This window comes from Mastigoproctus giganteus, chromosome 2, assembly GCF_048544385.1.
Source record: "Mastigoproctus giganteus isolate SK-2022 chromosome 2, ASM4854438v1, whole genome shotgun sequence".
Taxonomy (NCBI): domain Eukaryota; kingdom Metazoa; phylum Arthropoda; class Arachnida; order Uropygi; family Thelyphonidae; genus Mastigoproctus; species Mastigoproctus giganteus.
This window is the reverse complement of record NC_143576.1, coordinates 182,972,465-182,997,501: the sequence shown is the minus strand read 5'-3', so window position 1 is coordinate 182,997,501 and position 25,037 is coordinate 182,972,465. Positions and strand designations below refer to the sequence as shown.

General features: G+C 37.8%; 1 protein-coding gene across 1 annotated transcript in view; it reads right to left on the bottom strand.

Moving 5' to 3' along the window:
* The window catches only part of LOC150089818 (poly(A) RNA polymerase, mitochondrial-like), a 114,559-nt gene that overhangs the window by 57,609 nt on the left and 31,913 nt on the right, over nt 1-25,037 (bottom strand). The window contains exon 5 of the mRNA XM_090368838.1: nt 14,402-14,616. Coding sequence (XP_090224964.1) covers nt 14,402-14,616 — 215 coding nt within the window. The remainder of the gene's footprint in view (nt 1-14,401; nt 14,617-25,037) is intronic.

Below are 25,037 nucleotides of genomic sequence, written 5' to 3'. Positions count from 1 at the left end.
TTAGCCATGGCAACAAAAATGCCTTCTTTGAGTTTGTCATCAGATAACTTTGGAAATTAATATGTACACTTATAAATAACACATAAACATGTACAAAGAGTACTATGTTTCAGATAGCTTGTTTATGTGGTTATTGTGTAGGAGGTTTGGTTAAGGGTTTGGTAGATTAATTTTTGTAATTTTATAACTTTAATTTCTGTAATTTTGTGAAGTCATTTTCTGTAGGAATTCAGATAGGTTACATTCTTTTTTGTTATCTTGTAAGTTTAAATTCATAAGTTCTCTTATAGATGAATATGTGGTACCTGTTTAATTACTGTAAACTTTTTTTTTAATTCAATTACTTTAATATTTTGCAATTTTAATTTTTATCTTAATAATGGCTACTACACAATCCACTTCAAATATTTCATCACAGGATATCATACCTCAGACAGAAATGGAAGTAGGCAATTAACATGTCATGCATTATTTGCATGTGTTAACCCAGCAATATGTTCCAAGGTCAATTATAGATAATCCTAGTGCAATTGATGATTCCTTTCTTTGTTCCTGATGTAACAAGTGTATTGATCTTAAATAAGCTTGATGCATTACTGGATAAAATTAAGTTACTGAGGAAATGGACAGTACCCTAGATGCAAATAAAACTGGAAAACTTGTCAGGACTAGTATTTAGTGATCTGTCAGGCTTGATATTCTGTAGGCTGTAATGCAGAATAGTTAAGCACACCCTGCTCATGTTCAATGGGATTTAGTTTTTCCATCAGAAGATTCCATTGTCACAGAGAGGGTTCAGGCATGATTTTCTGAGTGCGAGAAGGATCGGGGTAGATATTGAGAGGAAAAGAGCAAGATATATACAAGTGAGGAAAGAATGTGGAAGGCAAATAAGGGCACAGAAGTTTTTTAAGTCTTGGATGGCTTTCATTGAAGACATGGCCAACTAAGACATGTTTGTTTGTTTGTTTGTTATTTGGTTTTTAGGAGCATTAGCAACTAAGGCCATATTGCTCCGGGATATGCGGTGGTCATTCCCTGACCTTTCCGCATCCTCCGTATTTGGTGGTCATGGGCTCGAACCCCGGTCTAATCAAGAAGCATGTGCTATGCACTGCTGCTCCTTCCCACCTGGCTACGGAGGTGCCTCTAAGACATGTGGGGACTTCCATATAAGGTTATAATGGATAAGTTACGATTGGAGAAAAGCCACCATATAGTTAGCTTGCCTGGTGTGAGTCTTCTCTGAGTTGGATGGAAAGTATGACAGGATTGCCGAATATGCTTTTTTCAGATGAACAGGAAGAAGAAACAATTTGGCAGCAGTGTGAGGAAGTTGAATCAGGAATATGTAGGAGAAATAGAAATGCAGCCTTTTCAAATACATGAGTTAAATGAGAAAACAGGTGGTGATGACAATGTCACAAAATCGGCTAGTGTTGAAAGAGATTTCTGTGGTCAAAGGCAAAGGCAGAGGATTTCAAGTTCAAGACAGAGAATGTAGTGGATTGAGATACTTCTTGGCTCTCAACTGGAGAAATAATGACTGGCTGTTGGATAAAAGTTCAATATGGGGAATATTCAAGAAGCTACAAATAAATTTGTTCCGGTGGAAACACTCTCCAAAAGAAAGATGTCCACGTGGAAGATTGGAGTGGTTGAGAGTTTCACTCAGTGGTTTTCGACCTTTTTTTTTTTAATAACGGTACCCCTAAGTAATTTATTTTATTTTGTGGCACCTCACTCAATTTTCTGCCTGTTAGTTCCAATTCTGTGTGTGTGTGTTAAAAAAAAAAATTATATATAATTTTATATACAGGTATTACGTAAACATCAATTATAGATTATCACAAAATTAAAAAGATATGGTGCACCTTTTTATAATGAAAAAAATATATACATTTAAAAATATATAAGTTTAAGTAACTTAAACCCAAATTAGATGGTACCCCTGGAATGTTGTTGTAGCACCCTAAAGTGCCACAGCACCCCGGTTGAAAACCACTGGTTTAACTGAACAAAAGAAACAAGAAAAAACATAGGACAGTTACACATTATCACAAGATACTGATTTACATGTATTAATAAGGGCAAATGATGGATATAAGCATACTTCTTTCCATCACAACACCAGGTGGAGGTTTGTTCCAACAATAAATTACTATAGCTGAAAGCAAATTTTTGCACCTCTATCCTGCAATCATCCTTTTCAATTTAAATATATGTTCTTGTTTATACTCTGGCATGACCACTGGGTCAGTGGAGTTTGTGGCACTTCATTCAATTTTCTGCCTGTTAGTTCCAATTCTGTGTGTGTGTGTGTATTAAACAAATATTTTATATGAATCATCAATACAAACGTTAATTGTATTTAGCAGTCACGGGATTAACCACCACTCCACTCAAAGAGCGCATGCTACTGCATTCTCACTCTTGACCACTCGGTTATGTCATCCATATGTGTGTTATCCAAGAAAGAGTAAGGATCCCATCAGCATTTAGTTTACTCAATCCAATTAGAGCCTTAAACACTTAAGTCAACCTTGGAAACTAGGCTCTTCTTGCAGTGACTAATTTCCAAGTACTGAAGTTTTTCATGTTCAGTATACCCTTTTGTCCTCGACTAATCATGTTGCTCTTCTCTGCATCCATTTCAACATCTCTCTTAAAATTCGGCTTCTATATCTGCATGCGGTAATCAAGATGCAGCCTAACCAATGCCTTATACAACAGGATAATTACTTCTCTCCTATTCATTATTGAAAGAAACCAGTTGTCCTATCAGCCTGCACTGCTCAGAGAACTTATTGTTGAACTGTACAATTAATCTTGGGTCTCTTTTGTTCTCCACTAGCTTGACTGTGGTACACTAAAATGGTTTATTATTCTGGGATTACTGCTGCCCATATACAATACTTTGCATTTTATCACTGTAAAATCTTAACTACCACTTCTCAGTCCATCTATCCAATTTTTCTAGATCTTGTTGCAGTTGCAAACCCTAATAACAATACTGATATGCCTTCATCAATATCATTAATGAATATTGAAAACAGTAATCAAGATGCCTGAACCCTGAGGGATTCCATTAATAATAACAGTTCAAGAAGAGCAGTTCCCATTTATAACCCTCCTCTATTCTTCTGCCACTCAACCATCCCTTTATCCACAGAAGTAACTTTTTTTTTTTTTTTTATGTGAACCCCAAACACGAGAGGTATTAGAACCTATAGTACTTAGTACCGTGCTTGGGTTGGAGGTTGAGAAGACGAAAGAAGATATTTGTTGACATTGGACTTGAACTTCTGTAGATTGTAATTTTCAGGAAATACGTATGAAAGAAGGTTGTTCCAGAAAACGGCAGTTGAATGAATAAATGAGGAAGATAAAAAGTTGGTTCTGTGGGTTTGAAGTTGGACAGTAAATGGATGTTGGCTGGTGGCGGCACGTGTTCAGACTGTTTTGAAAGAGAGAGCAGGAATTATAGAAGCCAATTCAGAAGAACAGTGCCCATGGAAGTATCTGTAAAAGAGGCATGCAGCAGAAACAGTACGTCTATGAGAAAGCGAGTGGAGAGACTCTGTTAGAGATGAATCATTAATTAACCTAACTGCCCTCTTCTGAATGGAATCAATAAGGCTGAGAGAGGTTTTGTGGGCACCACCCCAGATGTGGGAACAATATTCCATGGCAGAGCGGATTTGCGATTTATACAGAGTGAGCAGCTGTTTGGAAGAAAAGTAATACCAAGAGCGAAAGAGAAAACCAAGTTTTTTAGATGCAGAGGAAGCAATATTTGTAATGTGTTTGTGCCAAGAGAGATTAGAAGTCAGGGTAATCCCCAAAAGAGATATATCATTTTGCCCAGAAATCGGAGTGTCACTAAAGATAAGCATAGGAGCAGAAGAATCCTTTTTGCGAGATATAAGACAAGACTGAGTTTTAGAAGGGTTGAAATCAACTAAGTTGTCCTCGCCCCACTGGAGAATTACCTGAAGTTCTGCATTTAAGGAATTGGTAGCAGATTTTCGAGAAGTTGAAGCTGATTGAGCAGGACAAGGTTTCTCAAAATGGAAAGTGAAATGCAATGTGCTATCATCGGCAAAACTATGGATAGGATTTCCAGTCAATGGAAGAACGTCATTAATATACAAGAGGAAAAGAGTGGGGGAAAGAACTGAACCTTGGGGGACACCAGCATTAGTGGAGAAGTTAGAAGACAGAGAGCCATCTACCATCACCCTCAGTGAGCGATCAGAAAGAAAACTGGATAACCAATTACTAAAAACAGTTGGCAAACCATAAGATGGAAGCTTGTTTAGAAGAACTTTATGCCAAACACAATCAAAAGCCTTTGAGATGTCAAGAGAAACTACTTGTGTTTCACCGAACCTTTCCATTGAATTAGTCCATAAATGGGTAACATAAGCCAGAATATCACCAGTGGATCGACACTGACGGAATCCATACTGGCGATCGTTGATCAGACAGAAGGTTTCTAGGTAGTTTAAGAGTTGGCGATTAATTACTTTAGAAAGAGTAGAAGTAATTGCAATGGGATGATAATTGGATGGGAGGGAATTGTCACCCTTTTTAGGAACTGGCTGGATATAAGCAAATTTCCAAGCAGAAGGAAAAACGCCTTTGGAATAAGAAAGTGAAAAAAAGGTGTTAAAGAACAGGAGTAAGTTCAGGAGCACAGGTTTTGAGAACAAAAGAAGAGCCATCAGGACCTGGAGCTTTTTGAGCATCAAGATTCATCAAAATCCTTCTGACATCCTCTTGACGGAAGACCACAGAAGGCACTGAATGGAGTGTTGGGAATGGTGGGAGGTGTTTTATCAAGATCATTAATACATGAGCTGGAAGAAAAATGGGATGCTAGCAGGTCAGCTTTATCCTTGGCTGAAGTGACAACAGAACCATCTGGTTTGGACTGAGGTGGGAGCAGAGATGGGCAAAAGTTGCAGCCAATAGCTTTGGCAAGAGAGCAGAATGCTCGGCTACCATTAGAACAAGAAGCAAGTTTGCTACTCTTAGCCTGTTCAAAATATAGTTTGGACTGATCAATAACTGCTTTACAATTTTTGCGAGCTTTGGTGTAGGCAGAAAATGAAACTGAAGAATTCGAAACAAGCCAATTACAATATGCAACATTCTTCTCCTGAACAGCCTTAGCTCATTTATTGGAAAACCAAGGCTTAGATAAAGAACGAGATTTTAAAGTGGAGTGTGGGATAAAGGATTCCATTCCTACTAGAATAATTTCAGTGATACAATCTATCTGAGCAAACGTTGACATCAGAAGTTTTGAAACAGTAATCCGACCAAGGAAAAGAAGTCTCGCAGATCATCCCATTTTGCATTCTTGTAATGCCAAACAACACGAGGTTGGGAATAGCCATGAGATAAAGGTTCCATTGGAGAAGAGACAATCACCAAGTTGTGATCTGAAATCCTAAAGGACCTCTCACTTCGACCATGTACTTAGAAGGGTTGTTTGTGAGAAAAAGATCAAGCGTATTGGCTGTATGATTAGGATTGTCCAGTACTCTTGTAGGTAAATGAACAATCTGTGCTAGGTCATTAGCAATTGCAAAAGGTTCAGCATCTCGACCTGCTGGGTCGGTGTGACTAGAAAACGGAAGCCAGCTGGAGTTGTGAACATTAAAATCACCAAGAAAATTATTTCACTGTTAGGAAAGTTGGACTGGAGAAAGTCAAGTTGCAAAGAGAGGAAGTCAAAGAGCTCCAAGTGATTAGTGGAGTTGGGAGAACGGTAGAGACAACAGATGAATTTGACACAATGAGGTAGAGAGATTTTAAGCCAGAGACGATCAAAGAGAGGAGATTCCAAATTGCCAACTCTCTGACAGGGAATATCAGAACGGACATATGCACAAGTACCACCTTTGAGGCGAAAGGAATAATACAGCGAATAATTTCGGCATCTGAGATGAGCAGTAGTTGAATCAACTGATAACTGAGATTCTGTCAGAAAAAGTACATGGGGTTTGGCAGATTGCAAGTGGAAATGGACATCGTTGAGATTAGAATTGAGACCACATATATTTGTGAAATGAATCAGGAAGTGCTTAGGAGGTTTAGATCTTTTCGTAGATAAGCTTGTTCTATTAGTTTGACAATTCATGGTGTATTCAATAGTAAGAAAAAGTGGGTGGGACATGCTATATGAAGTAATGAAATTTTTGGATATGGCGTACACGTGGTAAGAATATACCCAGATCCTTGACATAATGTGGCCTCGACAATGCTCCCCGCATACACACTACTCGGACTCCCTCCAGTCACTATCTGGCAGAGTAGAGGTAGCAAGATTATACACTAGCTGATCCGGAAGCCTCCTAGAGAGTTACCAATAGGTTCGGTCCGGTGTACTAACTAGCAGCCGGCCTGCGAACACTGTTTTAGAGCTGTACCCTCGAAATGTAAGGAATATTGGATCTCGCCACGACGTTCATCATAACCTCAAAAGTCATCAATCATACTGCATGATGGAAGAGATAGGAAAGGCTTGACCGGAACATAGCTCTAGAGACTAAACATGGGTTCCACCACTTCAAACCTCCAATAGGCAAAGTGGTGGTATTTCACCGGTTGATGAGAGTTATCTACCACCTAGTACTGCCTGTAACATAGAGGGGCAGCGTTCCTCCATGTGGTGTGGTGTGGGCGCCACACCTCGACCCCTGCTTATGTTGGTTCACACCTGGGTGGTCGCCCACCATGTACTTGTGCATGGAGGTTACACCCAGGATTACTAACAGTCCCACCATCGTGAAGGTGGAAGCAGAGGATTTGGCTGTCGCAGACCATCCGGACTTCGCCGAAATTGGGTCCACTTGACTTGAGTGTCACCCGAATATCAGTTCCATCAGCGTTTTAGACTCCCAGGTAGCAAGTACAGCTTGTTTGGCATATCTATAGCTGTATCATCTGGAACAGTGTCGAAAACTTTATTGAAACCTAAGTACACCATCATATCATAAAAATATAATGTGAACCCAATAACATTGTTTTTGGTAATTCACTCCAAAACCTCGGAAGTTGAAATTTTAGCTATATAACTAAGCTATTTATCTCTCTAAAAGGTGATTTTTATAATGTAAATTGTATATATTGATTAAAAAATTTATTAAAACTAATATATTGATTAAAGCACAACACAAAAAAAATCACTTCAACTAAAGGATGCAAAAACAAAACATGCAGCCAACACATTCACAAACACTGCTATTGGCTAAGAGCAAGGACCACATGGTCCTGAGACCATCATAAGCTCATCCCATCATAAAGTGAAATAAGTAAGCACAGGTTAACATGATCATTGGTTAGTGAAATCAGCCGCTTTAATTTCAAAAAAGCAATTCAAATCATTAAAATGCACTACACTTTCATTGTTATCATATGTTTGGTTAACAATCAATTTTGAATGCCTTTGTGATATTTTTCTAAAGCATATTTCTGGAGGTCACTACCATAAAACAATAAAAACAATTTGCAATTCCCAGTTTATTGGGGTTTTCTGTTAGTGCAGTCTATTATAAATGGGTAGTAAACTCAATCTTATTGAATTTGCAATAATAGCGATAACTGCAATTCTGTGGATTTTTACTTTATTATTGTGAAATGTGTTTCCCCTTCCTCTTCAATCATATAAAACACAAATTTTCAGAATCTTCTCTTCATTCCTATTTTTTAAGCTTCGTAAACTTGTTATTGTGCATGCCGTATTCCTTGTTATTGATTGCTTATCTTTTTTACTGTTTTAAATTTTACAACTCCCTCAAAAAATGTCAGTGAATAGAAGTATCAACTAGTTAGTATGTACATATTACAGTACATGTTAATTAAACTTTGTATGCAAGTGTAAATTTATTTTTATTTTGCTAACCTGTGGAAAATATTCTTTCGATTTTCAGGTATCATTTAATTTTGTTAATTGGTAATGTAATAAAGTGTAAATTTGTGATCTTTACTTTTATAGCTTGTGGGTATTCCTCCTATTTTTGCTTATTAGAATTGTTGTTTAATAGAATTAAAATTCAATTTGCAAACATGATCACAATGACCAGCACTTACCACATATCATATAGTGAACGGTATTTTATTATGGATAGTCATAAAGTGATTTGATCATATGGTGAACCAATCATAAAGCAGGAGGCCACTCTATATGATATCAAAATTACTTTTTGCATCCAGTTTCTTTGTTACTGTGTCATAGTAGCTAATCAGATTGGTCAACAAGATCTCCCTTTAACAAAACCAAGCTGTTATTTCCATGTCACTGCATTCCTGTCATGATGATCTTGCAATACTACTTCTTTAACCACTGATTCCATTATTTTCCCTGGAAGAGAAGTCAAATTTACAGGTCTAATTATTCATTTCATCCTTTGATTCCATTTCTGTGAATAGGAGAGACATTTGCACTTCTCCAGTCTATAGATCTTCCCCAAATCCAAGGGTGCTCTCATAATTATGGGCAAAGGTTTGCTTACTCCTTTTACAACTGAACAGATTCCACCAACCCTAGGTGCCTTATGTGCTTTTAGCTTAAATTTTCTCTTCCACTTTCTTCTTCACTGTTAACACAATATGCGTATCATAAGTGTATATGTAACAAAACCACTGATGGGGTAAGGTAGGCAATAGTTGATTATAAGAAATCACTAGCAAAGAGAGCTAAAATTGAAACAGTTCTTTTCATACACAAATAGAAGCAAAAAAGTAAATCAGATAAGTGCTCTACTTGACTGAAATGGAAAAGCTATAGCAAGGCTGGCAGAGGTGGCAGATGAGTTGAACAGGTAATTTGCAACAATCTTTACAACTGAACAACCATTCAAAATCACGAGGATCAGGGACAAAGAGCAAACTGCTGTAAATTAAATTAAGCGATATATTAATTATAAAAATTAAGTGATACATCAATTTTGCAGAAAAGTATATGGGAAAAACTACTGAACATGAGCAAAGATAAGGCTCCAGGAGAGTATGTATACATCCTGTTATACTAAAAAAGGCTGCCTGTGTATCATCCTGTTGGGGATTTAATGAAATCATCACTAGGCTCCAGGACAATCCCCCCCTGGACTGAAAAAGCCCTAAGTTCTCCCCAATTATAAGGTGGTAGATGACTTTCATCAACCGGTGAAATACTACCACTTTGCTTATTGGAGGCCAGCATCCCCCCCCCAATACTTCTCCTTCAACCCATGCACGGTACTAAGTACTATAGGTTTTGATACCTTTCGTGTTTGGGGTTTTAATAAAAAAAAAAAAAAAAAAAAAAAAAAAAATTCACAAAGAGGAGCAAAAGACGCAATGGACAAAAACAGACCAGCAAGTTTAATTTCAGCAGTGGGCAAGATCACGTAGTCTCGCATTACAGGATACAATACATCCTTAATGAGAGACTAATGGATCACAGCATGGGTTCTCAAAGGAGAAATTTTCCTGACCAATCTAATTAATTATGACAAAGTTATAAAAACTGGTACAAGAAATCTTTGACATTCTTTACCTTGACTTAGAAATCTTTGACATTCTTTACCTTGACTTTAGGAAAGCTTTTGATATGGTTATTCTTGAAAGGCTATTATATAAAATGGAAAAAATTGGGATTAATGGCAAGATATTCCATTGAAACAAGGGCTGATTAAATGATAGGAGACAGAGAGCAAGTCATAAATGGACATATATCAGAATGGACAGGTGTAGAAAGTGGAGTCCCTCATGGAGTAATTTTGGGACCACTTGTTTCTTATCTTCCTTAATGATTTTAATAAGGGAGAACAGAGGAAGTTGTCCATGTTTGCTGATGATTTAAAAGGTAGGAAGTGTGGTTAATGACCAGAAACCAGAAGACAGCTTCAAAATGACAAATTAGTTGCACAAATGGTCTGAAAAATGGCAACTGAACTTTAATGATTATAAAGTTTAAATGTAGGGAACAGAAATCCAGGAGTTACTTAAAAGTTGGGGGGAGAGAAGTTAAGTGGTTTAGGATGAAAAAAAGACTTAAAAGATTATAAGTGAGTCAGACATGAGATTTTCCATGCAGGACACACAGGTGACTGAGAAAGCACACGGTATTCTTTCCACGATATATAAAGACCTTTTGTACTAGGGAAAAAGGATGACACCATCCCTTTATATAAGATGATAGCGAGACCACATTTAGAGTACTGTGTTCAGAGCTAGAGGCTCCACTTGAAAAAAGACAAAAGAACTTCTAGAAAGGGTTCTAAGGAGAGACCAGATTGGTAAAGGGGGTGCTAATAAGATAACCACATGTTTGTTGTTTGTTTGTTATTTTAGGGGCATTAGCAACTAAGGCCACATTGCTCCGGGATATGCGGTGGTCATTCACTGACCTTTCCACATCCACCGTATTTGGTGGTGACGGGCTCCAACCCCAGTCTAATCAAGAAGTGTGTGCTAGATAACCACATAAAGTATGGCTTGGAAGATGCAGAATCCAAATTTTGGCAACTAGACATCTCACGGGAGACATGATAGATAATTTTGAATAGTAACACAAGGCTGGATCCCACAAATTTTACTTTCAGGCAGTGTGCTACAGATCACTGAAATGAACTGTCTACCACAGTGGTCAAGGCAGACATTTGGGAAAGTTCTAAGTGGAATTGAATGGTTAATTTTCAGTGACAGGGAAGGTATGAATGATCAAATTTTTTTTTTTTTTTTGACAGGCACAAAACAGTCTGTTTCTTTGCATTATTTTTAGCATTAGCACTAGTAGAGGCATTTGATGCAAGAAATCAAGCTTATGCAGCATCAGCCAAAACAAAAAAAAAAAAAAAAAATAAGGAAAAAAAAAAATAAATGAAAAATAACCACTTCCACTTCACCCCTCTGTTCGTTCGAAATACCTGTCCAGCTGAGCCTTAAACTTATTTAGGCTATCAACTTCCACGACAAGGGATGGAAGTCTGTTCCACCCACCAACCACCCGCTGGCTAAAGGCAAATTTCCGCACATCTATCCTACATCTGTCTTTCCTCAATTTGAATTTATGCCCTCTCAGGTGATTTTTCTGAGCTAGAGGAAGAATCCCATCAGCATTGAGCATGCTCAAACCATTCAAGGCTTTGTACACCTCTATCAGATCACCCCGCTGGTGCCTAGTTTCCAGACACTGTAATTTGCAAAACTTAAGCCTTTCTTCGTAAGAGAACCCCTTTGTCCCATTCACCAATCTAGTTGCCCTTCTCTGTACTCGTTCCAGCAGCTCTACATCCTTCCTGAAATGAGGCCTCCAGGCCTGTATACAGTACTCTAGGTGTGGCCTGACCATTGCCTTATACAAGGGAATAATCACCTCCTTATCCCTGCTAGAAAAATTCCTATATATCATTGACAATACACCATGAGCTACTCTTGCAGCTCGTCTGCACTGCTCAGAGAACTTCATATCTGCCTGCACCACCTCCCCCAGGTCCCTTTCATTCTCTACCACTGTCAGTGTAGTACCACAGAGTTGATACGTTGCTCTGGGGTTGCTGTTTCCCATATGTAGTACTTTACATTTGTCAATGTTAAACTTCATTTGCCACCTCGAAGCCCATCTGCTCAACCTTTCCAAATCCTGTTGCAGCAGCATAGTGTCAGTAGTGTCCTTGACAACCCTGCCAACCTTTGTATCGTCTGCAAACTTGGACATTAAGCCTGATATACCATCATCAATATCATTTATAAATACAGAAAACAATAAAGGCCCCAATACTGAACCCTGAGGGACTCCACTAATAACATTAGTCCACGATGAGCAGTGTCCATTGATTACCTTTGATCCTCCTTTGTGAATTGGGGTCACATTTGCACATCTCCAGTCCATGGGTACCTCCCCTGAGTCCAAGGAAGCTCTCATAATTATGGCTAAGGGTTTGCTTACTTCCTTTGCTGCCTCCTTTAATATAACTGGATAGATCCCATCCACCCCAGGTGCCTTTCTTGTGTTTATCTTCAACAATTTCTCCTCCACTTTACTCTCAGTTATTACAAAATCATCTAGCTCACTGCCAGAGTTTACTTCACCTCTGGCATTCCCCTCGCCGAATAACTCCTCATGTGTGAATGTCGATGCAAAATATTCATTTAGTTTGTTAGCTACCTGAGCAGGATCATCAACAGTTGACCCATCGATATCAAGTGGACCAATCTGATTCATCCCCTTCCTTCTAGAGTTTACATAAGTAAAGAACTCTTTGCTGTTTTTCTTTGCATCCCTTGCCAAGGATTTCTCGTAATCTGCCTTTGCCTGCCTAACCTCCTTTGTAGCTTGGTTACAGATCAACTTGTATCTATCATAGGCTTCTGTGTCACGTGTTAATTTGTATGTATCCCATGCATTTTTCTTCTCTGCCATATGTCTCATTAGTTCATCTGACATCCATTTAGGCCTAAACCTTGAACAATATTTCTTAGTTGGTATGTAAAGCCTAGTAGCTTCCAAGATAAGTTCTTTGAATGCTTCCCGTTTTGAATTTGCTGTTGGTAACATCATCAGTTGGTCTGACTGTATAGAATTTAAATACTGTCTCAGTCCATCGTAGTCGCCTTTACGAAAGCAATAACCCTTCCCTTTACCCCTAATGGTAGTTACCTCTTTGAGTAAATCCCACCTCAGCACACTGATCACTGCCACCTAGTGGTTCATTTATCTGCAGATTCTTAATGCATGAAGAATCACTACTGATAATCATATCAAGAGTATTACTCCCTCTAGTTGCTTCCCGAACATGCTGATGTAGAAAACAATCATCCAAAAAATCCACAAAAGCCTTGCTAGTGTGTGTGACCAGCCCCCAAATTCCAGTCAATATCTGAGAAATTAAAATCTCCCATTATAAAACTCTGATTTACTGGCCCACTCTATTTCCCTGTACAGTTTCTTATTATACTCAGAGTCATTAGGCCTATAGCACACTCCTACTCTCAATTTTGATCTCCCAATGCTTATGTCACACCAAACTTACTCGACACTGCACTGTCCAGCGATGTCAACTGGCTTCACTTCCTTGGGTTTTATGTATTTCTTAACTAATAGCATAACCCCTCCTCCCTTCCTAACCTTTCTGTAGACATTGTACTCCCCAAATTCCAGTTCTGCATTCCTTATATCTGTGTGACAACATGTCTCTGAAATCCCAACAATATCTGCCTTTGATGTTTTGAGCAATACCTCAAATTCATCAAATTTATTTACTAAACTCCTAGCATTGGTGTAAACGCAAGTATACATGCACCTGTTCTTTTTCTTAGCTACCCTAACACAACCTATGTGTTTACTTGTACCCAAATGATTCCTAGCAGTCTCTGAAATATCCTGCATCTTATTTTCCAGGCTGCTGCTCATTCCAACAGAAGCAGTGCAAGAATCACTTTCACCTCTGCCAGTGGCTACTGTTAATCTATTAGTCCTTGTATCCCCCCAATCTAGCAGTTTTCCGACCCACCTAACACTGCCTCGATAGCATCAGCATACATTCTTGCACCCTTTCTATTTAAGTGTATCCCATCCCTGTAGAAGCAGTCTCTCCTGTTAAGAAGTACAGACCAGGCTGAAAAAAATTCTACTCCTTGAGCCTTGTACAATCTTTCCAGGGCCAAATTTAGACATTATTCTACTATTTTTTTGCACATTGGCAACTCAAGCCATAATATTCCAGTTGGTATGTTACTCTAATACATATGATTTTGCCACATATTATGTCTGTCGAAGTGTGTATGTTTAAAACTAATTTATTTATTTATCTATTTTTTTTATGCATAAAAGGTTTACCCAATTACAATGTGTAAATTGTAATTGAGTAACCGTTTTTAGGGCACTGAACATTTACATGTTCAGTGCCCTAAAACCAAACAACTTGCAAGAAAAACTCTGCCTGAGATTAGCAGATTGCAGTCCTCTCATAATAGACTTATAGCTAACATCTATACTTTTGTTTCTGAAAATATAACTCCAGGCCTATAAAAAACCAGTTCTGCAACAAAAAATATTAACTAAGAAATTGGCAAGTACTTTCTTTATTTAAACGACCTGTAATCACTATATAATTCATAATAATAAGAAGCAATTTGTCTACTTGACAGGAAAGTGCTGAAGCATCTGAGTAAAAATTCTACAAGATTAATGATAGAGAATTCTCAAGAATAATCTTTTGGGGAATATTCGCTATTGAAATCACTAACCCAGATATCACCCAAGATGAGGCGAGGCCTGCTGTAACAAATTGATTGCAAATGCAGGAAAGCATATTTCAAAGAACCCTGTCAAATATTTCAACAATGTACAAGAGCTGTTTTTCTTAATCAATAACAAGTGACAGTTATAATATTAGAAACTCACATATTAGTCATTGAAAGGTCACACTGGAGCTCTGTTGCTGTATGATCAAATTTAATAATTGGGACTCTAGCATGAAGTATTCTTGCTACCTTGGATACAGCTGGTAAGAAATTACGAATAAGATTTCCCACAAACTCAAGAACAATTTGAATTTGCAATCTTTCATCTCTTACTAGAGATTTCGAATGAAATTGCAGACATGACCTTTGTGTAATCTATAAAGTTAAAAGATAAGTTAATAAGCATACATCATATACACAGAAAAATGGGTATATAAATTAAAAATAAGCTAAGTGATTATACAAAATTATTTCGGACAACCAAAACTATTCAGCTTCAGTTAACTAAAATACATAAAATGTGATTAAACATTTTTTTATATAACTGGACAACTTAAACAGGATCTATGAAATTCCATAATTGTGCATGGACTAGATTCGTTAATTTAGTTTTAGAGGTGTCAGCATTATCTCTTATATATAGATCAATATTTTCACATGTGGGCTCTGGGGAATATGAACAGAGCTCAACGTTTTGAAGAGTCATTTCAAACAAATGACCATGTTCCTTTAATATATGAATAGTCTTAATTTTTATAGTATGTGCTGCCATGTCTTATAAGTATTTTGACAGACAATCACAGACACAGTTCATAATGGGTGACAACAAGAAAATAGCCTTGAAAATTGGAGGAGACTTCTGTTGTCTGATTTGTGCTCAAAAAAGGCAAAGTTTAAAAACTTTCTGTGGAATTTAGATTAAAAATATGATAAAACAGAATTGCATAATACATAAATAGATGTAGAAGATACCGTTGCATCCAAAAAAAAGTAACAAATAGTACTAATTGCAAATATCTTCATGAATTTGTTTTTAAATTCTGATTTGATTTATTTTTGAGAACTTTACTTATGTCAGGCAATAAAGTTAAAAAACAAAATTAATATTTTAAATGTTGTTGCTCATGAACTTAAGTTATCAAACACAACAGGTCATAATTGGAAATTTAAAACAAATTATCAAATCATATACAGCAATACCCAGCATTGCACCGATAATTAGTACCGAAACTGTTCCGTGTTATGTGAAACCATGCTAATTGAGGTATAATTATAATGGGTTTTAATTGAATGCATACCAGAGAAACAATCTATAAGCAAACAAATTATAATAAATTTATAAACAATTTGTACTTGATAGCCAATTAAAAGGAATTGAAATAAAAAATATTGCAAAAATTTTATTAATGAAACGGTAACATCATGAAAGATGAGAAAAAAAGCTTTGTTTATTTTGGTTTTTAGTAATGAAGTCATCTCTTTTTCCCAGTGTACAAGTCTTTGTAACATCGAATCCCATCTTGTAAAATATGCCTTATTTTGACACTACATTCAACATTTGGATCTCCATTCAAAATCGTCAACCCCCTTGAAAAACTTACTCCAAGTTTTCTGTTGAAAATTCTTTTGGTGCCACTTCAGTGTTATCCTCTTCAAAATTTGTTTTCCTCTTCTTCATCTGCAGTTTGCTCATCAATTTCAAGGAGAGTTGCATCATCTAAGTCATTTCCATGTGATTCAGTGCAGTCACATACATTGGCAGTGTCCAAAGTTTTGAATCCCAAGTCTTTTCCGATCTTCACAATGTCCTCGAGATTTGCCTGAACTTGCGATTTAAAACCAGTGAAATCATTTGCCAAACAGGGTGAAACACGCTGCCAAGCAGAACTCATGTTATTGGCAGTGATTTCTAGCCAAGATGCAGATATATTTTCGATCGTATTTAAAGAGGTAAAAAATAAATTGTGAAATGAAAAGTTTGAAAAGCTATCACGGCAGGATGGAATTAAGAATACTGAGCACTGTTGCATGTTGCCGCTGACTGCCTGAGGGGAGCTTTTGGCACATATGCAGGTGAGACAATAGAGTTAGCACCACAGCATATAGGTAAGCATACCTAGGCTATGACAACGCAGCATATATGTAGAGTATGTGTCTAGGCTATTGAATGAGGTTTACTATGTATAGTAAATTTTTTACTTAAACTTAATTGAAAACCATGTTATAGTGAAACCCGTGCTGTTTGAAGCCGTGCTAAGCGAGGTATTGCTGTATAAAGAACTGGAGCAAAATTATATGCATATGAACATTAGGAAGTCAATGAGTCTCTTTTAAAGTGGTTTAAACAGCAAAGAGATAAAAACATCCTGGTAAGTGGTCCATTTTTATTTAGAATTGAGAGTTTTGTATGTTCCACTGGTTCGTTAGATATATTTAAACTGTGTCACATTATATGTTTTGGAAAAACTACTGGTGAAGCAAAAGACGTGAACAATACAATCATTCCAGAGTAGTTAAATTTGGTGGCCTACAGTGCATGAAGGATTCACAAAAAGACATTTTTAATGTGGATTAGACAGGACCCTATTTAAAATTAACTCCTAAAAGAACATTAAAATTCAAAAGTGGAAAGTGCATAGGTTGTGAACTGTCAGTTGATTGTATCAAAGTCCTCATTTGCATTAATTTGAATGGAACACAAAAGAAAAACTTTTGCCAGAGGGCAATCTAAAAATCCACAATGTTTCAAAAACATTAACAAGCTATCTGTTTCATATAGTCGAAATAAAAAATAAAAAAAAACTTGGATGCCATCAGCCCTGTTTGAATCTGAACTGCTTCATTGGGATCATGAATCACGGGGACATGATTAAAACTTCTACTTCTTTTGGACAACTAAATGGCAATCATTCAAAAGAGTACACACTGTATAAAATACATATTTTATATGGGCAATTCCTATAAAAGTGAAACAGCATTTAGGTAACTAGAGTCATAATTATATGTAATTTGCATGCATTTTATATCTGTTAATTAAATTTCTACTAATTTTCAATACAGTTAAAAGTCAATCTTGGTTATAATGTCAAGAATACTGCAGTCCTCTCAATGATTTTATAACCAAGTTTGACTGTATTAAATATACTATATAATAAAAAAAAATAAATATTTAGACTAAAATAAGAAAATACAATAAATTAGTAAGAAAAAAAAAGTCAGCTATGACAATTGTAATAGCTGACAGGTGCTCAATTAGTTATCCATGCACACTGGATGTGAATTTATCAAGCCAGTTCAAATCCAACAAACAAGTCAAACTTAGATCCAAGTATCAGGGAGATTCTTCATACATGCAGCACATTAGGGCACAGATGTCTCAATAAACTGTTTAGGGATGTGTGTCATGGGTAACAACTGTAATCATCTTGGCTGGCAATCACAAATTATTTTTTTTCTGTATTAGCATTAGTTGAGGCATATGATGCAAGAAAACAAGCTTATAGAGCATCAGCCAAAAAGAAAAAAAAAAAAACCACCTTCCCATTTCACTCATCCAGTCACTGCAAATGTTTGTCTAGTTCACCCTTAAATTTATTTAAGCTATCAACTTCCACAACAACAGATGGAAGTCTGTTCCAGCAATCAACTACCTGCTGGCTAAAGGCAAACTTCCACACATCTATTCTATATCTGTCTTTCCTCAATTTGAATTTATGCCCTCTCAGGTGATTATTCTCAGCAAGAGGGAGAATCCCATCAGCATTGAGCATGCTAAAACCATTCAAGGCCTTGTACACCTCAATCAGATCACCTCACATGTGCCCAGTCTCCAGACGCAGCAATTTGCAGAACTTAAGCCTTTCTTCATAATAGAACCCCATTGTTCCCCTCACCAGTCTTGTTGCCCTTCTCTGTACTAATTCTAGCAACTCTACATCCTTCCTAAAATGAGGCCTTCAGACCTGTATGCAGTACTCAAGGTGTGGCCTGAGCATTGCCTTATACAAAGGTATAATCACCTCCTTGTCTCTACTAGCAAAATTCCTATATATCATTGACAAAACTTCATGACCTGCTCTGGCAGCCCATCTGCACTGCTCAGAGAACTTTAAAGCCAACTGCACAATTACCCCCAAGTCTTTTTCATTCTCCACCTCTCTGAGTGTAGTACCACACAATTGGCATGGTTCTCGTGGGTTACTGCTACCCATATGCAGTACTTTGCATTTGTCAATATTAAACTTCAGTTGCCACTTCTCAGTCCATCTACCTAATTTTTCTAGATCCTGTTTCAGTAGCATACTGTCTTTACTATCATTAACAACCCTGCCAACCTTCGAATCATCTGCAAACTCGAACATTAAGCCTGATATACCTTCATCGATATCATTAATAAATACACAAAACAACAATGGGCCCAGCACTGAACCCTTGGGGACTTCACTAATAACATTAGTCCACTTAGAACAGTGTCCATTTATTACCATTCTCTGCCATCACCCACTCAACCATCCCTTTATCCATTGCAGCAACTTAACTTTACTGCCCTACCGCTCCAATTTGTACAGCAGTCTTCCAAGCGCAACAGTATCAAAAGCTTTCCTGAAATCCAAGTATATGATATCAAAATTATATTTTGCATTCAGTTCCTTTGTGATCACATCGTAGTATCCAATCAAATTGGTCAGACAAGACCTCCCCCTTAACAAACCCATGCGGTGTCTGAACTATTACTGCAGTCTTGTGTAGGTGATCCCGCATCACTTCTTTAACCAGTGACTCCATTATCTTCCCCAAAACAGAAGTTAAACTAACAGGTCTAAAATTATTTGCATCACCCTTTGAACCGCCTTTGTGAATTGGGGATACATTTGCACATCTCCAGTCCATGGGGACCTCCCCTGAATCTAAGGAAGCTCTCATCATTATGGCTAGTGGTTTGCTTACTTCCCTCGCTGCCTCCTTCAATATAACTGGATAGATTCTATCTGCTCCAGGTGCCTTTTTTAGCAATTTCTCCTCCACTTTGCTCTCCATTATTACAAAATCATTTTGGCTCCCTGTTAGAGTTTAGTAAACTTTTGTCCTCCACTTCCTTACGGAATTCCTCATATGTGAATGTCGATGCAAAATACTCATTCAGTTTGTCAGCTATCTGAACAGGATCATTAACAGTCAAACCACCAATATCAAGTGGACCAATCTGATTCATCCCCTTCCTTCTAGAGTTTACATAAGTAAAGAAGCCTTTGTTGTTTTTCTTTGCATCTTTGCCAAAGATTTCTCATAATCAGCCTTTGCTTGCCTAACCTCCTTTGTGACTTCTGTGTCACCTGGTAATTTATATGCATCACACGCATTTTTCTTCTCTGCCACGAGCCTCATTAGTTCAGCTGACATTCATTTAGACCTAAATCTTGAACAGTATATATACAACCCTGACTAACTTCTTGAGGTTAACATCTAGAGATCAAGGATTTGTAATAGAATCTGCTGAGGGAGAAGACAGTCAGATAAGTGGAGGCATGCTTGAAGAGGGACAAATGTGCAGATGCCCTGAGTTGAGCCACTGGGATCTTCCAGGCATAGCTATCCTACAAAGAGGAAGTGATAAGACTGGCCAGGAGTTTAACTACTAAGGAGGATCTCTTTTCTTCAATAAGTCACGGAAGCCTTGGCATGTTAATTGCATTGGCCACTTGCTGCAGTCTGAAGTTAGGATAGTAATTTAGTTCGTGGATGGCCCACTTGAGAAACTAATAGTCAGAATAGAATACTGGTTTGATGGTAGAGGGAGCTGCAGGCCCAGATCTGTGGCATACAGGAGTAGGGAGAAAGACTATTGTTTCAATGTACCCAACCATGGGTAAACTGACTCATGTCAGATGCATACTGTAAGATCTGCTTAACACAGCTATCTAATGGACTGCGACAGTATTTAAATTCTATACAGTGGGACCAACTGATGATGTTACCAACAGCAAATGCAAAATGGGAAGCATTCAAAGAACTTATCTTGGAAGCTACGAGGCTTTACATACCAACTAAGAAATATTGTTCAAGGTTTAGGCCTAAATGGATGCCAGGTGAACTGATGAGGCATATGGCAGAGAAGAAACATGCATGGGATACATACAAATTAACACATGACACAGAAGCCTATGATAGATACAAGTTGATCTGTAACCAAGTTACAAAGGAGGTTAGGCAGGCGAAGGCAGATTACGAGAAATCTTTGGCAAGGGATGCAAAGAAAAACAGCAAGGAGTTCTTTACTTATGTAAACTCTAGAAGGAAGGGGATGAATCAGATTGGTCCACTTGATATCGATGAGTCAACTGTTGATGATCCTGCTCAGATAGCTAACAAACTAAATGAATATTTTGCATCGACATTCACTCATGAGGAGTTATTTAGCGAGGGGAAAGCCAGAGGTGTATTCAACTCTAGCAGTAAGCTAGAGAATCTTGTAATAACTGAGAGTAAAGTGGAGGAGAAATTGTTGAAGATAAACACAAGAAAGGCACCCGGGGTGGATGGGATCTATCCAGTTATATTAAAGGAGGCAGCAGAGGAAGTAAACAAACCCTTAGCCATAATTATGAGAGCTTCCTTGGACTCAGGGGAGGTACCCACGGACTGGAGATGTGCAAATGTGACCCCAATTCACAAAGGAGGATCAAAGGCTGACACAAGTAATTATAGACTGGTGAGTTTAACTTCTGTTCCAGGAAAATTAATGGAGGCACTAGTTAAAGAAGTACTGCAGGATCATTTAGACAAGACTTCAGTTATAGCTCGGACACAGCATGGTTTTGTTAAGGGGAAGTCTTGCCTGACCAATTTGATTGGATACTATGATGCAGTCACAAAGGAACTGGATGCAGGGAATAACTTTAATATTATATACTTGGATCTTAGAAAGGCTTTTGATACTGTTGCACATGGAAGACTGCTGCACAAATTGGAGAAGTGTGACATTGGAGGCAAATTGCTGCTGTGGATAAAGGGGTGGCTGAGGGGGAGAAGACAGAGAGTGGTAATCAATGGACACTGCTCGTCGTGGACTAATGTTATTAGTGGAGTCCCTCAGGGCTCAGTGTTGGGTCCATTATTGTTTTCTGTATTCATAAGTGATATTGATGATGGTATATCAAGCTTAATGTCGAAGTTTGCAGACGATACAAAGATAGGCAGGGTTGTCAAGGACACTACTCACACTATACTGCTGCAATAGGATCTGGAAAGGTTGAGCAGATGGGCTGAGAGGTGGCAAATGAAGTTTAACATTGACAAATGTAAAGTACTACACATGGGAAACAGCAACCCCAGAGCAACGTATCAACTCTGTGGTACTACACTGACAGTGGTAGAGAATGAAAGGGACCTGGGGGTGGTTGTGCAGGCAGATATGAAGTTCTCTGAGCAGTGCAGACTGGCTGCAAGAGTAGCTCATGGTGTATTGTCAATGATATATTTGAATTTTTCTAGCAGGGATAAGGAGGTGATTATTCCCTTGTATAAGGCAATGGTCAGGCCACACTTAGAGTACTGTATACAGGTCTGGAGGCCTCATTTCAAGAAAGATGTTGAGCTGCTGGAACGAGTACAGAGAAGGGCAACAAGATTAGTGAATGGAACAAAGGGGTGCTCTTACGAAGAAAGGCTTAAGTTTTGCAAATTACAGTGTCTGGAGACTAGGCACCAGCGAGGTGATCTGATAGAGGTGTATAAAGCCTTGAATGGTTTGAGCATGCTCAATGCTGATGGGATTCTTCCGCTCGCTCAGAATAATCACCTGAGAGGGCATAAATTCAAATTGAGGAAAGACAGATGTAGGATAGACGTGCGGAAATTTGCCTTTAGCCAGCGGGTGGTTGGTTGATGGAACAGACTTCCATCCCTTGTCGTGGAAGTTGATAGCCTACATAAGTTTAAGGCTCAGCTGGGCAGATATTTTGAACGAACAGAGGGGTGAAGTGGAAGTGGTTTTTTTTTTTTTTTTGGCTGATGCTGCATAAGCTTGCTTTCTTGCATCAAATGCCTCTACTAATGCTAATGCTAATTTGGGCAGTTCTTACAAGCAGCATGTTTATATGTTGGTTAAAATGAAGCCTTGGATCAAACATGATGTCAAGAACATGTGTAATTCTGAACAAGTGGAATGGAGACTTCATTCATGTTTCGCTGGATTATTGTTGGGTACTGTATTAACAAAAACAGAATGGTTTCAAACTTCTCTAAATTTCTTGACTTGGATGTACTGATGGAAAGGTAGACATTGGTGCTTCTGTAACTTGGTGGGGATCTTGATTTGCCTTGAATGGTGTGAAAACCTTTTAAGTTGTCAGAATAAGCCAAGTATTTCCTCTCTATTCTTAGATGAATTCCCCACTCTGGTCAAGTTCATTTCACGTTAACTAACTGACTTAAATAGTGGCCTTTGGTTCAAAGTTAAGCATTTAAGTTATCAAGCTACAGTAAAAATTTATTAACTCTATATAATGTTATTGTACATGAAGGACATAAGGACTATTCATCTATTCTGAGAGACTTCGGCATCTAATTCCTATAAAATATTACCTACATATTCACATACCACTGCAAAATAACATAACATACAGTCAGTCCTCGTATAGCACGATAGTTGCGTTCCTAGAAACCCTCGTGCAATGCAAAATTGTGCAATATAAACAACAGGCCCTATGGGAAAAATGGGGTTAGGTGCCAACCACCCAAGATTGAACACACATTTGTAACCAAAACACAATAAATAATCGTAATAAAATACTTACGCATTTGATTACGACTATTACGTAATAAAATATTGCTAATGCTTTTACTTCTATTGTAAGCAAACTTGTTTTTTGTTTGATTTTCAATCCAAACAGATGACAGCCGTTCCATCTCTAATTCTTTGTGTCTTAATCTAATGGATTTTAATTACACTTTGAGTTGTTCCTGCTATGAAACTTGTTTTTATTTTCTCCGCATTCTTTGTAATTCTCGGCATTGCCTCATTTAGGTCTGTAGCATGTGCAATATCACATGGTCTTTCATTTCGCTTAAAGCATTTCACAATTTCATATTTTTTCTCTATCGACAGAGGCGGACTGGCCATACGCCTTACTGGGGAAACCCCGGTGGGCAGGAGGCCGGTGTGATTTTGGCCATAAATGCTAGTATGAGGCCACTACAAATTTTCCCGGGTAAGAATTTTTGATCCAGTCCGCCTCTGTTTATTGATATTGCTTTTCTTTTTCTCTCTGAATCTGCAGTATCTTCACCAGGATGCTACTTTTCACACCTTTTAAGTATTTTACTCATTTTTAGGGAACAAAGCACAATTACAAAACGAGGAGGCACGCTTGATACACATAAACAAAGCTGCGCGCGTGTAGCAACTGAATAAACAACACCGTAAAGGCAGAGATACACTATTAACACCTCACATTTTACTAAAGCACATTTCTGGGGGTTACTACCATAAAACAATAAAAACAATTTCCAGTTTCGTTTCTGCTAGTGGAATCTGTTATAAACTGGTAGTAAACTCTATCTAATTGCATTTGCGATTATACCGATAGCTGGAATTGTGTTGGTTTTTACGTTATTATGGTGAAATGTGTTTCCCTTCACTGATATAAAAAACAAATACATTTTCAGAATCTTCTCTTCATTCCTATCGTGTTGCGTTCGGTTGGGGTGATTCTGCGTTCGACTGCCATTTCTTGTAAACACAAAGGCGAATCGTGCATAAGCGAATTCGGTTCGTGTTATATAAGATATCGTTCCCCTATTTATAAATCGTGTATGATCGAATTCGTGTAGTGTAAACACGTGTTATACGAGGACTGACTGTACTTCCATCAAATTCAATTATCATAAATCAATTGTTTTGCTATGGTACTTCTGTCATTTATATTTTAAATTTTGTCTACTAATGTATATATATGCCAACTTCAAAATTAATATTTATGAACTCCATGTTTGTGTACCATAATGCACCTTCTCTTCTGGTGAGAAAAGTGGCACATTATCTTCAATTGCAGATGAATTCAGCCTAACATAGCTGAGTGGTCAGGAATGAAAGTTCAGTAGCACATATTCTTTGATTAGACAGTGGTTTAAAGGCCCATGTTACTGTTAAATGTTATTAATGATTGTATACATGATTTATAGAGAAATACACTAAAATACCTGGTGGTTGAGCCAGAGTATATATATATTTTTTTTAATAACATCAGCTACACCTGACAAGTGAAAAGCAAATCCTAAAACTTTAGCTAGTTTTAATAAGTCTCACTTTTCAAGGAATTAACCTAACTGATCTGGAATACTCAAAAGCATGGGATCTGCATTAGCATTAGTAGAGGCATATGATACAAGCAAGCAAGCTTATTCAGCATCAGCCAAAAAAAAAAAAAAAACAAACACCTTTCCATTTCACCCATCCATTTGCTCCAAAAGTTTGTCCACTTCTTCCTTGAATTTATTTAAGTTATCAACTTTCACAATGAAAGATGGAAGTTTGTTCCAGCAATCAACTACCTGCTGACAGGTAGTTGACAACTAACAGCAACCCCAGAGCAACGTATCAACTCTGTGGTACTACACTGACAGTGGTAGAGAATGAAAGGGACCTGGGGGTGGTTGTGCAGGCAAATATGAAGTTCTCTGAGCAGTACAGACGGGCTGCAAGAGTAGCTCATGGTGTATTGTCAATGATATATAGGAATTTTTCTAGCAGGGATAAGGAGGTGATTATTCCCTTGTATAAGGCAATGGTCAGGCCA